The sequence below is a fragment of the Bemisia tabaci genome, chromosome 8 (assembly GCF_918797505.1).
Source record: "Bemisia tabaci chromosome 8, PGI_BMITA_v3".
Classification (NCBI taxonomy): Eukaryota; Metazoa; Arthropoda; class Insecta; order Hemiptera; family Aleyrodidae; genus Bemisia; species Bemisia tabaci.
Window position 1 is genome coordinate 28488546 of NC_092800.1, and position 16121 is coordinate 28504666.

General features: G+C 37.0%; 1 protein-coding gene across 2 annotated transcripts; it reads right to left on the reverse strand.

Moving 5' to 3' along the window:
• Window positions 1-3146: 3146 nt before the first annotated feature.
• LOC140225325 (syntenin-1-like) lies at window positions 3147-14379 on the reverse strand. 2 transcript variants are annotated; one of them, XM_072303842.1, is made up of 7 exons: window positions 14223-14379; window positions 13456-13521; window positions 12624-12926; window positions 10635-10733; window positions 9029-9264; window positions 7818-7959; window positions 3147-6551 (listed from the first exon to the last, which is right to left on the reverse strand). In XM_072303842.1, exons 2-7 carry the CDS (start codon window positions 13504-13506, stop codon window positions 6375-6377), a joined length of 1008 nt encoding a protein of 335 aa, XP_072159943.1. In that variant the 5' UTR covers window positions 13507-13521; window positions 14223-14379; the 3' UTR covers window positions 3147-6374. The 2 variants fall into 2 exon arrangements, with proteins under 2 accessions (XP_072159943.1, XP_072159945.1); XM_072303844.1 differs by lacking the exon at window positions 14223-14379 and adding an exon at window positions 13767-14011.
• Window positions 14380-16121: the final 1742 nt, after the last annotated feature.

The following is a 16121-nucleotide window of genomic DNA, read 5'->3' on the forward strand; positions in this document are numbered from 1 at the left end:
AGGAAGAAAAAGATGCCCCCCAAGTAGAAAAAGGAAGAAAAAGATACAAGACCATTTACAGGTAAATTAATACAAATATTACATAAAAAGGAATTTGATGGATGTTAATATCGATGTCTCGCAGTCCTCCGTGCGGCGTTGTGTTGCGTTGGAGTGGATTTGATATAGAATATCCGCTTCACATAGTTGAAGAATTCTATATTCGAATTCCTCATCATCCTCGGCTGAAGATTTTGGTAGAGAGAAGCCAAATCGGCTTCGGACTCTGGTGAATAGCGATGCATCCGGGGATCGATTGAAGATTAAATATTCGGCGTAGAAGGCTTTGAAGAGTTGGATGTATAGGTTTTCAAGATTAGATTTTAGGCGCTGATTTTCGAGGTGGATTTGAGCGCGACGATCTACGATTTCCGTGTGGAGGTGTGTTAGTTTTGGGTTGAGGATATCGACGAGTGGTGTGAGGTCAATAATTCTGTTGCTAATCGAATTCTTTCCCTCGCCGTCTTTGATGAGTCACCTCAAATCAATATCGTAGGCGCCAAAATGCCCCTTGAGGTTGAAAAGAGAAGAAATAGAACAATTACATTTACTTAAAATTAAACGAGAGAAAATGGATTACAGAAAGAGAAGTCTAACGCGTTCCAGGAGATCTTGTTCTTCCCGTTGCTGTTGAATGTATTGAAATCCGTCAGAGATCGTCTCTTGCAGGTCTTGGAGGATGATTTGTAGATGGAGTAATTCGAACTTTTCTTCATCCCATCAAAGACGGCGAGGGAAAGAATTCGGTTAGCAACAGAATTATTGACCTCACAGTGGGAGTTCATCCCAGAACTGTTTTGAGGCGATTTTGGTGTCCATGGCTCGGGGAGAAAAATTCGAATGTGCACTAGGAAGGTTTGGAGCGGAATGAGACTCCGTTCGGACGCTGGTGGCGATTTGGGTGATGTGACGGTAGCAGAAAGGGATGGACAAGGAAAGTTAGAGGTTGTGATTGGTTGAATTCTTGGAAGGGAGTGAGTAAGGGCACTTTATTGATATGATCTGATGGGGTGAGAAATGGAATAAATAGGTAACTCTCTTAATCTTTCCTATTTTGCACTTTGCAAAATAGGAAAGATTAAGAGATCTGAGTTTACGACTATGTGAGAGGCAAATGAGGGGAGTGAGGGCAAATTTGGAGGAAATAGCAAAAAAAATCAATACTTGAGTTGAGTCGGAGAGGTATGAAGGTTAAGAGTATACTACACAAAAGTGTAGAAAGGAGGTTAGTACATGTAAATGAGGGCTTTTAGAGTAAGTATTGAAGTTGAATCTTATTTTCGAGGGTATTTGAAATTTCTAAATTGTGTTGAAGTCGGTCCTTTTTCGAAAATTTGACTCTAGTCCAAGGCCAAAATATGGGAATGTTTTCACGTGCTTGGTGAAAGAGGCTATAATTTAGTGGGAGATTATTTTTAATGGCATGAAGGAACAATCTTTCAACTTCTGTAGCATAATCGTGGAAATTTGCCGAACATTTTTCCTCTAATAATGCAATGTGGTTGTGGTGTGTAATAATTTCTCTCGAAAATTCGAGGCCCCTACTGATCTGAACGTGCTGGACTTGCTTATTTTCGTTGTTTGTTTTGATTCGGGGAAAAAGCCAGAGATATCCACAGAGAAAATAGATCTTATGTCTGAATGATATTGCTATGATTATATATATATTCTACCTCTCCTTCTCTATTGCTAATGATTAATATATATTATTCTACCTCTCCTCTCTATTGCTAATGATTAATATCTTTTTTTACTTATAGATTTATATATTTAAGTGCTGTTTTATGTCAGCACGGGTCACAGCAAGGGTCAGGAAGAACCTGGAAAGTCAAGGAGAAGGTGAACAGTTTTTTCGTTTTTCTTATAGAAAGCTGCATGACTTGACATTTTAGGTTCGATTGGTCTTTTGACCAAAATAAGTATCACTTCGTCCGTTGAATTATCAAGTTTTTTCCCCTATTATTCGCTGCAGGATACTGTCAATTGAATAATATCGATCTAATGTATGTTATTATATGCTCAATACACTCTAAACCACATATTTTACGATAGCTGGTTTAAACTGCCTGTCGATATTTTTAGGAGGGGAACATCACTTCTGTACTCACCTTTTATCCTAACTTTTTCTGTTTTCAATTTATTTTTTATTTTCTATATTCCAATGTTAAAATGCCTGTGTAACAAGTTTACCGACAAGATTAAATCGGAATCAGCGCAACTACACCAGACACTGCCCAAGTTTCTCTGATATGCTATTCTTGGAACAAAGAACCATGCGACAATTATAATTTCGTAAGGACAATCTTCTTGATCACAATTTTAATGACATTAATAAATAAAACATGAAAAAAAGTATGCAAGAAGGAATGCGTTGAGGTTATTACGGTTAAATCTGGACTTCATTTTGCAATTAAGAACCACAATTTCTGGCTAATCTGTAAAAACACTTATATACATACGGAAACAAGTGGTAAATACGTTGTTTCTAAACTGAGACAGAAATCGTAGTTCCTAATCGTAAAATGCAGTCCGTCTGTTCGAATATCATTTTGTATTCATCAGGAATATTTGTTAGTAATTTTTATTTCATAATTTAAGTTTTTATTGTTGATGATGATAATGTTTTCTTATTTTGAATAAATATATTTGTATTGTTGGTTAAAAGAAAAAGAAAGAAACGTCTCTTTTTTGGTTCAAACTTGATACCTTTCTATAAAACTCGGTCCAGCTCAGTCACCAGTCAACAAGATATGCACAAGAGCAGTGAAAAGATGATTTGTGGCCAAATTATTTTTATGAAGTGAGGTTTAGAGAGGTTGTTCTATCTCTGATTAGATTTTGACATTGCATGTATCATTCCCGAAAACTGGATCATATCTAAGAGGAAACAGAAAAGCCTCTTTTGAAGGTTTAAAAAAGATTGACTACCTTTGATTTCAGTGTAAATGTCTAGTTCAGATTCAAATTCAAGGCTTGCATGGCTCTAGATCTCCCACCGTACATATTTTGAACAACTCCTTTTAAGTTCCACCTCGTTTCTGGATAAAGGATTTTCAGCTTATAAGATGAGGATATTTAGAACATAGAGAAATAAAAGAAAAGATGGATTTTCTTTGCTTAGAGCAAATGGTGTAATCATAATAAAATAAATATAAATTCTAAGAATAGATAAACTACATACAAACATTTAGAAACTGAATACAAAATCACATGTTTAAGCATACATAAGTAGCAAGATATAGAAATACAACTTTAAATAAAATTTAGATGAAAATTTAGGAGGGATACAATTTAGAAATCTTTGGTCAATAGTACATATGTGAAGATTTCAAAAGGAAAAATGGAAACTTTAGAGGAAAATTAAAGGACCAATTCAGTTACTAGATCAGTGGCTAGGAATCACAGCGAACAAAATGAAATGCCGGAAAAAATTGCAAACAATTTATTCTTAAATCATTAATACTCAAAAGTCTAATTATAAATAAATTAAATGTATGAGGAAGTAAATTAATGGCAGCAACTTCTCTGCAAATTGGTAATTAGTGCTCCAAATTATTGTTCTTCAGATGTTCAACTTGAAACGAATTCGGTACCATGTTTTGGAAGTATGTGAATGGAATGCTTAAATATCTTAAGAAAGTGATGAACCACAGAACAAGTTTAAATGCCTTTAAGACTAACCTAACTAAACATGAAAAATTAAAATCAAAAGAAACATTAATGGTAAACATAAAAGAACTAATGAGAATGAAAAGCTGACTGGAGGATATTATGCACTTAAATGTACCAAGAAGGCAACAAATTAGAACGTATGTCTTGTATTTGTATTCTCTGAAATCAGCACTAAATTGACAAAAAGACTACATTATTTCATATTATATTCTGTATGGCCTTCTGAAGAAGATGAACTTTTAAGATCGAACTTTCTACATGCCAATCTGGAAAAAAGCAGGGCTGAACAGTGAATTTTTGGCATTTGCACGCCCACTACCCAATGGAAGTTTTGCAACACCTAGTAGGCAATTGAGGAGAGCTTGTGATTCCCCCAGACCGGAAAGATAAGACCACATAGACAGCAACAGCTCTACACTTCCATTTAAAAACTCAGATTTGAAGGTGTACATATTCTTTTTTCAGTCCTCCTTTCCTGGACACTGCTACACAGAAAGTTAGATTTAAAAGCCTATCAGACTCAGGCTTTCTTCCATGTAAGGAACATCACATCAAATAATACTAATACTAAAGGCCTAGATACTCGCAGCGATTAATCGCCATGTGTATCTTCGCCTTGAGCCAGCCTATAATTTCTTGGTATTCCTAATGAAGTCCTTTCCTCCAGCTTCAGTAACGAGAGTAAAGTAATAAATAAAAAGTATTATCTAGCTAGAAATGAAGAGATTTAACTCGAACAATTGAATTAAATATTAATTTACAGCAAAATAATATAATGTTTCACTTAGCAGAGGGAGGCAGATTATATCATCTTAAGAGATTGAGTCCATTTCATTAACCTAATTCAAAATAGGAGACACTAAGGAGAGGATTGTGCTAATTACTACAGGAAAAAAAACACAATCATACGTAATACGTATGCTTCAAGCTTAGGTCAAAAACATTCAACAGTTCAACACGTTCACTGCCGATAAGGTTACAGGCAGCCTCCAAAGGAAATTTTCATTGAAAGTTCAATTTTGCTACATATTAAAACCTCTTAATTCTATTTTGGCCTCTAGGAATGTGCAGGGGTCACTCATGACTGAAGGTGCGCAGAAAATGAATGAAGGTGTTATTACTTTCTAGAGGAATCCTTAAAGTCTCATAATATTTTACAAAAGATGCTTGCCACGCAATATTTAATCCAATAGTACCCTACAGCAGTGAACAAGTTTAACTTGTTGACAAAAAAATGGCAGCAAAAATATGAAAAGTCTTCTAAAGTACTCAAAGTAATTAAGTAATCTTAGGTGTAAATCAAGGGCATTAAAATGAGTGATTTTTCAAAAATGTTTTCACATTTAGGTGCTCTAAGTTTGACTAAGTGGAATACAATGCCCATTAATTGAGTTAAATCAACTTAACTCTTAGGCCAAGCTCAAGCTGACTTGAACACGCGCTTATCATTTGAGCAATTGAAGTTCTTGAAGACATTTTTTGGAATGCAAATGGAAAAACATTCTAGTACTCAAACGGGATCCTAGATTTGACTCATGATTGGCAATCTCAAGAAACTGAGGAAATACAGCAGAACTATCTAACATAGTTAGATGACAGGCCACGTAATTTTTCCTTAAAATACAGTTATGACCATTAACAGACGTTTCAAGATAAAAAGCTCGAGCTTTTAATACAAATGTTTGGCTTTTTAAAAATACAAGTCTGGAAAACATATTTCATCTGCAGCGAGTCAAATTATCAGTTCTTGCTTTACTCTTTTAGAGGAGCACTAATTAAATAAATTTTTACAGAATATATTCTCTAAAGAGGAAAAATCATGGAAGTTTTAGTGAAATAGCGTTAATTAGTTATCCATTTCAAAAATAAAAAGCGACAGAAAATTTGCCGGACGCCAATAGGGTTACATGTTTCCCAAGCTAAACGTGTTGTAATTTTCCAATGACTACAGGAGCCATCGGAAAATACCTGGAAAAGTAAGGTATCTCCAAAGCAAAGAAGATAAATTGAATGAATACATACACTTATCAAAGCACACTGAGCATAGGTGCCGAATGGATAAGGCTTTCCCTAGAAGTTCCATGCTCGATACCATGCTCCAGAATTCACGATCGAGTTTCTGGTGATTGTAACAAAATATTCGCCAGTATCTCATTATACCAAAGAGCCTTATGAGTAATTCCAAGATGTTTCTGAGGTTACCAACATAGGTAATCGATAAAGTATGACGAGAAAGAAGGTATTTGAGTTTACAATAGGAAACGTTTTTGCATGGGCTGATTTGATTTTAAAAATTTTGAAAATGAGTGAAACAGGAGTACCCAGAAAAGATAGTAGGGTGTCGATTGTGCTAGATAAACTTAAAATCATGAGATATTAAAAAAAAGTCCCAGCAAAACAAACTTTCTTCGCCATAGTGTGATATTCATAGAAGATTTTAACGATGAAGTCAATGTGCCGATAAAGTTCATCAATATTACTGACTCGAGGAAACTTTACTTTCGATTTTACTTTTGAATAATAATAACAAACTTTTGTTTGTCCTCATTAAAAACATCGTTCAAGCTCAGTCTAAAAAATGCTTGCATTATTAAAAAAAAATCTGTAGTTTGTTACTGCATTAAAATGAGATTAAAATTGTCAGTTCTTCTGCTGCAGCAAACTTAAAAACTAGCGACAGAATGATCCATCTTGGTCTTCAAAAGTGAAGGGGCCATCTTTTTGACGATGTGGTTGTAAACATAAGATGGAATGATTGTGACGGTCACGACATTTGATGCTTTTTCAATTATTGATGATATTTCTTTGTCTTTCATTCCAACAACATTCTGACCATCGACCTGAAAAATAAAATAGAAAGAAAATAAATAAATGAGACGGAAAGATAGATGATAGTAAAATACGTCACGGAGCGAAAATTTACACCTTTTAATTTTTGTCGAAAAAAATTTCTGTGGTGATGACAATGCTCGACTGAGTTTTATAGCTTATTATACTCAGGTAGAGAGCTTTCAATTCTTAGCATAAATAAAGAGTATGAAGTGTCGTTTTGAGGCCAGCACAACTTACAATATGTTAGAAGGTTATTTTCAAAATGGCCACCAAATCTGGTATGAAGCTGCAGTCCAAAGTTATCAGGAATTGTTTCTTTCCCGCTGGGATATCTCTCAATATTTTTCCCATCAATAGAATAAATAATTTTTGCGAAGTGGTTATAAATGAAAATTAAAGGCCTTATTCTCTACTGACCATATGCATACATCAACGATGAAACAGGAAACATGTGTATCTCAGTTGCAGTGTTGCAAATCTACATTCCTATTATATTCTTCAGAAGGAGGCCATACCAACCTCATACCCAGGATTTTTACAGAATATTCTTCACATGGAGAAAAAAAATCACCGGGGTTAACAAGGAATGATTTTGAGTAGTTTTCCATTTAAAAAATAAAGAATGACAGAAAGTCTACAATGCTGTAAGAAGAGATACGCATTTCTACAGTTTTACAATCTTTTTGCCAATCATACATGGCCTTTTGTCCTATTCACAAGGGCAAAAAACTGTGCATCAGAAATTCTTTGCTAAAAAACTGTGATCTCAGAATTGCTTTTAAACTTTCGGGAGGTGTGCCATTTTATACCTTGGGGCTTCGAGTTAATGATACTGAATTTCCAAAATATTTATGCAGTATGGTAGAAATAATAAAAAGCATCCTCAAACCCTCACCTCCCTAGCAAGTTTAAAAAAAATTGACGAATTCGTACTTAGATGACTGTAAAGCAAGGGAGAAGTTTATCAGCTTTTGTTGTGTGCTGCCCCTTTAAACTTTGGGAATTATCAAAAGAATAGTAAAATTGTACATAGTTTTAATGAGATTATGTTATTTGGTCTAGGAATTCACCTGGCCTCGATTTAGATGCGACAGAAATAATGCAAAAAGGAAAAGACATGCCACTAAAATGGGGCTTTGTAATTAATATAAAATGAGGAAATACTTCATTCTTCATATTAATTGATTTATTAAATGTATGGCTTTTTTTATAGATCACCCTAAGAAAAGGCTTTTCAACCAGTTGACTTGTGAGATCATGAGAATAAGCTATACCTCTAGCAAATGATGTTCAGTCAAAAGTCCATTGCGGGCTGCAGACGAGTCGATGACTAGTCCAATGATTTCACCATTCTTAAACTGGAATCCAAGGTGGCCTGTGCTGTCTTTGTGCAGAGTTACAGTTCGTTCAAATGGCCTAAAATCAAAGAAAAATAATCATTGAAAGAGGAAGAGTCAACATGAGATTTTGTGTGAGAGTCTTGTGATAGAGGCCCTGAAGCACTTAGTGTATATCAATAGCCAAAGAGCAAAACCACGAATGTCCATTGCAGTGTTTCTAAATTTCTGATCCTGTTTCATTTTTCCTAATAGGAAAAAGCCAACTTTATAGCTTGAAATTCGTAAAGAATATTCTGCTTACAGAGAAGAAAAATCAAGGAAAATTTCAAGAAAATGCGTTGAAAAGTTTCCCAAAGAAAAAATAAAAATATGACAGGAATTCTGCAACGTCGCAAACGGAGATCGGTGAGTTCGCACTTCTGCCATTTCAGGGGTACAGAAAATTCCCAACCACGCGACCGGCCGTTCGCGTGAAATGGGGGAACCCATGTGAGGACGAAAAAATTGGGGGAACCTTGGGAGTTTCGTTTTCTTTGTCTTTTTTTTTAGGGTATAGATGGAACTTGACTGTTGAGTGCGCTACTTTGAGGGAACTTAATTGTCAAGCGCGGCGCTGTTTTTGGGGGAGCCAAACTGTTGACAGCGCTATTTTGAGGGAGCCCAACCGTTGACCGAGTTACTTCATAAGTCGGGCGAAATTCTGCAAAAACTTAAAATGGGGGAACCTAAATTTATTTTGGGGGAACCCTTGGAAGTTTCTGCACCCCTGTGCCATTCATTCGTAGTATTAATTTAGTATTAGAAACTATTTGTCGAACACTTTGTGAAAACAAAAGTAGCTTTACAGAGCCAGTTTGTCAAGTAAGTTGCTGGCTTTTATTTCACTTATTCCTGATAGGAAAGCACCATGAATTGCTTAAAAGTATCTTCCTACTACAAATTTTGCATCTCCTGATACCAATTTTGCAGATCGTACAGTTTTGGCGGTTTGTTGTCCTAATAATAACAAGGGATTTTTTTGTCCAGTTTCGACCTTAATTCTCCTAATTTTGTCATGGATTAGGAATATAGATTTCCCTAAAAGGTGCATGGCAACAGATTAAGACTTGACCAGATTCTACGTTCACATTTATAAAGATCATTACCTGTCTCTTAACACCACTCGGATACCATTGACAGGGGCTTTTTTAAACAGACCATGGACTTGTTCCATGGTGTACCCAGCAACAAGCTCTCCATTTATCTGCAAAATCTGATCTCCGAATTTGATCCCGACTCTAGCAGCAGGGGAGCCAGCATCCACCAGGCAAACAAAGACTCCCTTATTGACTGCACATACCCGAATACCTACTTTCCCCTTTTCGTCTTTGCACAAGACCACCTAAAGAAAAATCAAGCAAATAGTTATTACAAATTAAATCAGACAGAAATAAATACGGAAAACTAACTTCAATAATTTTTGTACACATACATACATACTCTCACAAGAGCCGCTTACACGGCGCCCTCCAGGCTCTGCAACACCTAAACCCATCAGTCCCCTATCATTTCACAGCCTTTCAGGCAATAGGCATTCCCTCATTTCCAGAAAGACTCCCTGTTGCCACTTTTTGAATGGACATCCCTTTCAGAAATAATATTGTGAAATAAAATTGTTTTATTTTTTACTTCCTTGCCTACCTTTTTCTCTCAACCCTTTTTGTTTTTATTGATGGTTTGAGCTCTGAGAGCCTTGATCTCAACCTCTACAGAAAGAGAAAGAGTGCACTCAAGAGAGAGAAGAATTGACTGAGGCTGCTGCCGTGCCCAGAAGGGTTGATGTCCATAAGGTCAAAAGTAAACGACTGCCAACTTATCTGATGTTATTCAAAACCCTTTCTCACTATGTTCTTTGCCCCAGGAGTTTTCACACATAAAAAGACACCATTCCACTATGATTATTAGTGACATCCTGGCAGAATTTATATTTTTTATGGTTAGTGCCTGGATTAGAAATTGAATTTTAAACAAGAGCTCAATTGTATTCCATTTCACTCATTGCACTTGGGAAATGGACTACATTTTGCAATTTGGAGCTATAAATTCCGGCTCATCTGAAAAAACACTCATGTGCATAGGGAAAATGATGGTACATACACCGTCTTTAAACCGGACCAGAAGTTATAGCTCCTAATTGCAAAATGTAGTCCAAATAATGAGTAATAGAAATTGGCATCTTCGGTATTAACATATTGATGAGACTGGTTGAAAATACATACTTGTAGTTATGGCATTGTCAGTCTCCGCTCATGTTTTATTTTTTTAAAATTTGCCACCTGCCGTCAGTTCTTCATGGAATTCATTGAGAGGTCTCTTCATTAAAAATATCCACAGAATATTTAGAAAATATTTTATGCTATAGTTCCTTTTGAAAAAATTAAATTTAATCGGAGATTTTTGGATGTTGCAATGGAGATAAGCATTTATTTACTTTAGTTCTCAATATCTTATAGTACAATATGTATCCCTCTTCTCGTGAATTGAATAGTTTTCTTTCATCAAAATCCATACCTTTGACAATGTTAATTTTTATACAATATCATTGCCTCAAACATTATCATCACCTCAAACACTATCATTGCCTTAAACCTTATCACTGCCTTGACCCACAAATTACTCAAGAGTGGCTATTTTAAATTTATGTAAGAGGGTCACAGACTGCTATTCTAATATAGATAAGCAACTAAGACTAATAAAATTTTGAATGTTTACCTCCCGAATCCCATGAGTAACTTTAGCGCGCTGTAGACCAGCAGAATCACCTGAGATTGGAGCCACCATATTGTTGGGGGACTTAGTCGCAACAGCACTCTGGAACAATTGATTAATATGTATTTCATTCAGATGTCACAAAAAATGTTAACAATAACTGAATGAGAAAAAGATACACCATTTTTGCAGTAGTCAAATTACACTTTACTTCTGACTACAATCTTAGAGTCTGTTCTCATAATGACATCACACAAAAAAAGTATGCAAAATTGCTCCATCAATCCTGACTTTAAGAATAAGTTACAGGTTACAAGAATATTAACCTGAAAGGCATTTGAAGAATCCATGCACTGCAAAATTGGACAGAGAGTAGGAAGATTTAGTTTTTAATTTAATTTTAGAAGGAGAAAAATATTCTGGGAAAGGATGAGTGGCGAGTTCGACACTCATTGTCAGATAAAAATAATCTCTGAGATAAGATAGCCTTAAAATTTCTTGAGAACAATACATGATTGATACAGTAGTCTCTACCAATGAGTCAAAACCATTCTTGAGACACGTAATTTAAATAATGGATCAGCACTTGCTGAAGGTAAAGTCATTTAGTGTGGAAGAAACTTGATGTTTGTAAGGCTGATTGTTTATCATTCCTTCCTCTGCAGTTTCATACTTGTCCATTTTAGGTAAGAAAGATAGGCAAAATGTCCTTATCTTTAATTATTACAGGAGTAAAATCTCATCTCAAAGTTATATACAGTCATAAAATGGACAGTTTTAACTGAAAGCAGCCTGACTACATCAGACATTGCCTCATATGTTCCCAGTGATTTTTATTTTTAAAACAGAAAACTACGTAACCCTGCAACTTAAATTTTTTTTGTAAATACTCTTTGTAATCTGGAGTAAATTCACAGCAATTCAAAAGATGTTAAATGGTTTAGTTCTGGGTTAAAAAAATAAGACGCGAGAGAATTTTAGGCAACTTGACATGCAGTATGGCTGCTTCCAGCTAAATCTATCCAACTAGTCCACACAAATAGTTTAGTAGCAAAGTACATTCTTAGTTGGGCAATCGTCGTGGCGTTACATGGCACAGACGCCCTATTGCATAAAATGCTTCAATTGTCCTTAAAAATTCGTCATTTCTCAGGATGGTACCTGAAGCTTCGGTGCTCGCAGCAAACTGCCTTGACCACTGCAACACCAAGACCAAAAAGCTAAATGATATGACAGTAGGTTTAAGTAGTGCCAATCAGCAGTAGCTGGAGCAATAATGGACATTTTTTTTCACCGCATAGAACCCCTGAAGGGAGTATCCAGCGCTTAAAATCCCATCCCTCTTCAGTCCCTACTCAACAACTAGCTCCAGGTAACCATTGTTGGAGAACTTGGATCGTCCAGCCAGGAATCAAACCCCAAGACTCCTAATCATAGAGTCAACGCTACAACCACTATGCCAAGTGATGCAAGATGCAAAGGGAGGTTTTCATAGAACGTATATTATCCAGGGTGTCTACTGAGGTCCACAAAAATAAAATAAGTACTTTTTAGGTACTTGAGGAAAAATTTCAGTACCTCGCCTTGGGGAAAAATTAAGTACTTTTTAAGTACTTTTTTGCGACGTATCGCAATTCTTCGATTTTGGCACTGCCGCACGCTTTACTTCGGATATTCCCGTGGCCTTTTCGGCTGTTTCCGTCAAATCGAGGGAAATGCCTTGTTCCGCTCCTCTACAACAACCGAGCTCTTACGGGCTGACATTGTACTAATGCGCCAGACGGCCAATGCACGGAGGGTTGCATAATTATCAGGCGATCGAACTGAACGCACAGCGCAAAATGCGAAAAATTATGGACCTTTCGCAAGATTTACGTACTTTTAAGGTACTTACGGACTGACCTTAGAAAATGCATACTTTTTACGGACTTTCCGGACTGGTAGACACCCTGTTATCGTTCACTACTTTTCAGTGAATGGTGCTATACTTACAGGTGGAGCTGTCATGACAGCATTGAACGATTCTTTGGGCATATTTTGAGAGAGGGCTTCAGGGGAAACATCCAGACCCATGTAATCGTCAAGAGTTGGGTAAAGATGAGTTGATCCAGATACGTACGGCGGGGGTAAAGTAGGAGCAACAGGGTATGGTAAACCATTTTCTCCAGCAGACTGAGTTTCAAGCGTGGGATACATTGGAGCAGTGGACAATGGAGCCGATGGCGCGGAGGCATGATGCACTTGGCCATAATGTGCATTGTTCGACTGTCCATAGCCTGCAGCAGCGTATTGTGCCTGAAAATGAGAAAGTTAAACAAGACGAAAATTGATAAATTGCTCTTGGTATATGTACAGACACTGTTATAAGTAAGAATTTTTTTTTTTCATTAGTTTGTAGCGAGATCCCTTGAACATTGGAAATAGCTCATTTTGCCGTCCGACGCAAAAGGAACGAGTTATTTTTTATTTTTGGACAAAAAATTAGATTTGGCAACGTTTTTTTAAGACGGCGGCCTTAGCGGCAAAAATCAAAGGTAGCTAAGTTCAGATTCCGATTCAGCGCTAAAAAACACATAGTAAACAAATGCCAGAAAGTTTTTCGCAAAATTTGCTGGGTAAAATCGTAGATTGACTGAGTGAATTTAACCAATTTACGTAAAAACCAATTTTTGGCATTGCGTGAACAATAACTCCATGTTGACATGAATAAATTACAATGTTGGGTACCTAAGTACAAATCTAGTGAGCCTAACCAAAAATTTAGTCGTATTCTTGAGATTTAAGAACTTCAAAAAAAGATACATCATAAAATCACGATTCTTACCGAGGCTAGCTGATCCACTTTTAGATCTTCCAAAGACGGGTACAAAGACATTGTGAGAAACGATTCCTGAAAATCAATAAATCAAGGAATTATTTTCAGTAATGAGCAGTAAGAGATGTACTTTTTTAAGAATGGTAAGTAAGTACATTTCAAAATGATGGTATCGGTAATTGAGATTCATATAATGTAGGCGCTATCAGCATGATCAAATTCCAGAGAGAACTGACATTTAACATAATAAGAACAAGATTTTAGGATATTGGTGTCCAATTCAGTCAATTGATTTGAGAGATGAAGTCTCAAATACCTACCTGCAATGGATTGACAACAGATAATAATCCTAGCTGAAACAATAACACAGAGCAAGGCGGAACAGCAAAATATGGAGAAACTAAAAATTAAAATACACCAGGGGTATTTCTAGAATTATGATGCAAAGGCAGACATTCTGAAGGAGTGAGTCATTGCTCTCACTGAAATGTCACATGGAGGAAATGGGAATTCCAAAGATATTTAGGTGTCATTCCATGTCTGACAGAAAAAAATTCTCCATCAAATCCAAGATCAACTAACTACAGATTCATATTTACTGATAAAATGCATTGTGCTGAATAGGTTTAGCGGCTTTCGATGTGAGATAAAAGAGCTAGATCAGCTAGATGAACAGAAAAATTATGAAGGGTTTTTACTGCTTGCTCTGGGTAGATAATAGATGGACTTGTTAGAATAACCAACACAGGAATAATTTCAGAGATGTGAAGACTTACGGAAGACGGACAAAATTATTTGGTGAATGATAATCAGGTATAAAAACTTGAACTGAACACGTTACCAATTACTTGCGATTCTCCGAAGCAAAAATAGATATTGCACTCAGCACAAAAAATGAATCAAGTTTGATTACGATGGGTAAACAAAGGTGAGTCATCAGCTGTTATCTTAGTTACTTGACGCTCTCTGGTGACACAAAGAACAACTAGGAATCAGAGGCTGCTAACGCCTGCAGTGATACAACTAATCATGCTCTAAAGATGTTTGTTTTGCATATATTCAGAATTGAAGGCGGTCGAGCCACTGTGGTCAGCACCAAAGCGTACACCGCGCTTTTAAAAGTCACGAGCGAGTTTTATTATTGGTCAGTCCAGGAAAAGTTCAGAACAACCTCCTGCTCTTTCGTTTCACATAATTTTTGTATGAGAAGCGCCAAGAAAAATTGACACGTATGAAAGCGTGTTATCAAAACTTGGACACCTGCCTTGGTTGGTCTGATCTAATGCCTTTTGGTCGCAGGAAATTATGAACTTATCTATGGTAACGAAATCCGTAAAATAAAACGCTGAGGAATGGGAGGGGGGGGGGAGAGAAAGAGAAGAGAAATTATGAAGGTTCAAGTTACATTATTTTGAAATGAGGGTAGGGGGCGTAGAGTGGCGGAAAAACCGATGAATAGCGTCGAGGGAAATGTTATTTTCGAAATAAAAATTGGATGAATAAAAAAAAAAAAAAAAAAAAAAAAAAAAAACCGGATAATTTTTTAAAAGGAATATATGAAATTGAAATTTTGAGAAATGTTGAAGAAGATGAGGAAAAATCCAACATTTTTCGAACGCCATGTGGGGCGAACTGTGCCCCCCCCCCCTCCCATCCTCGAGTTGTAAATGTGGTTATTTGATCCCCCAGAAAATCCGGACTTTAAATATATAATTCTACATTTCCCTAGTGCGAAATTTCGAAATGAGAGGAAAAGAAGAGAACAATTTAATCAAATCGGAACATCCACGAAGTTTGGAAAATGAAAATTTGCGTGGGGGTAGCCTGAAAATGCGTCTAAAAAGTGTGGGGCCGAGTAGTTTTTTAGAAACAAGTCGGAAAAATGTCTTCAATTCCATTTAATTTGAAATTGAGACTGGCTTGACATTGCTCTCGAGACGTTCCAATTTTCAAAAAAATTTTGGGGAAGGCACCTCAGACCACCTCTGCAATTGGGGGAGTCCCCCAGACCCCCCTTAACCCGAGTTCTTTATCCTCCTATGCCCCCCCCCCACCCCAGAAAATTCCTAGTTCCGCCCATGGCTGCGTGCTGGAGGTTTCTACTTTTCAATCTTCAAGCTCCCAGTTGCTCTTGCTCCAGCCAGTGGCGAGGCGTGAAAGATCGATTATCGATATTTCCCAATTTGAAGCTATGGTAAAGAATCCACTATCGAATATTATCGATTATTGTCTATCGATCTTTTTCCATAGGTTTAAATGACAGATCAATCGATACATCGCAAAGCACGCCGCGCCACTGGCGGCTCCACCCTCGTAGATTTCTTGAGAAGAGAGCGAAACCGGGGGAGGGGGGGGGTGCCAAAATGATGTCATTACTCATGGAGATCGGTGGGCGCAAAAAAATTTCAGTATCGTTCGCATCGCTCATCACGTATGAAGAAGGAGCAAAATTAAAAATTGCAGACGTTCCCGACCCACTGCGCAATCGGAAAACACGAGCAGTTCCTTCAAGGTCAGTCCATGGACACGTCATCAAGAGGGAACCCGTCTACGAGCGCGGGCTGTGACGAGCTTTCAGAGGGATCTTCGCGTTCGCGCTTCGATTCGCGGGGAAAACACCAGAGAGCGCTGGTGTTCATATCCAAGGCGGCGCTATGATTTTTCGACGCAAAGCA

Bases quoted from the DNA above. Each gene is read 5' to 3' on its own strand.
- LOC140225325 (XM_072303842.1), bottom strand. From the start codon at position 13,506: ATGTCTTTGTACCCGTCTTTGGAAGATCTAAAAGTGGATCAGCTAGCC. The intron at 7,960-9,028 runs GTAATGATCTTT...CTTTGATTTTAG, and splicing joins CGAGTGGTGTTAAGAGACAG to GCCATTTGAACGAACTGTAA. The intron at 6,552-7,817 runs GTATAGCTTATT...TTTATTTTTCAG, and splicing joins CTGAACATCATTTGCTAGAG to GTCGATGGTCAGAATGTTGT.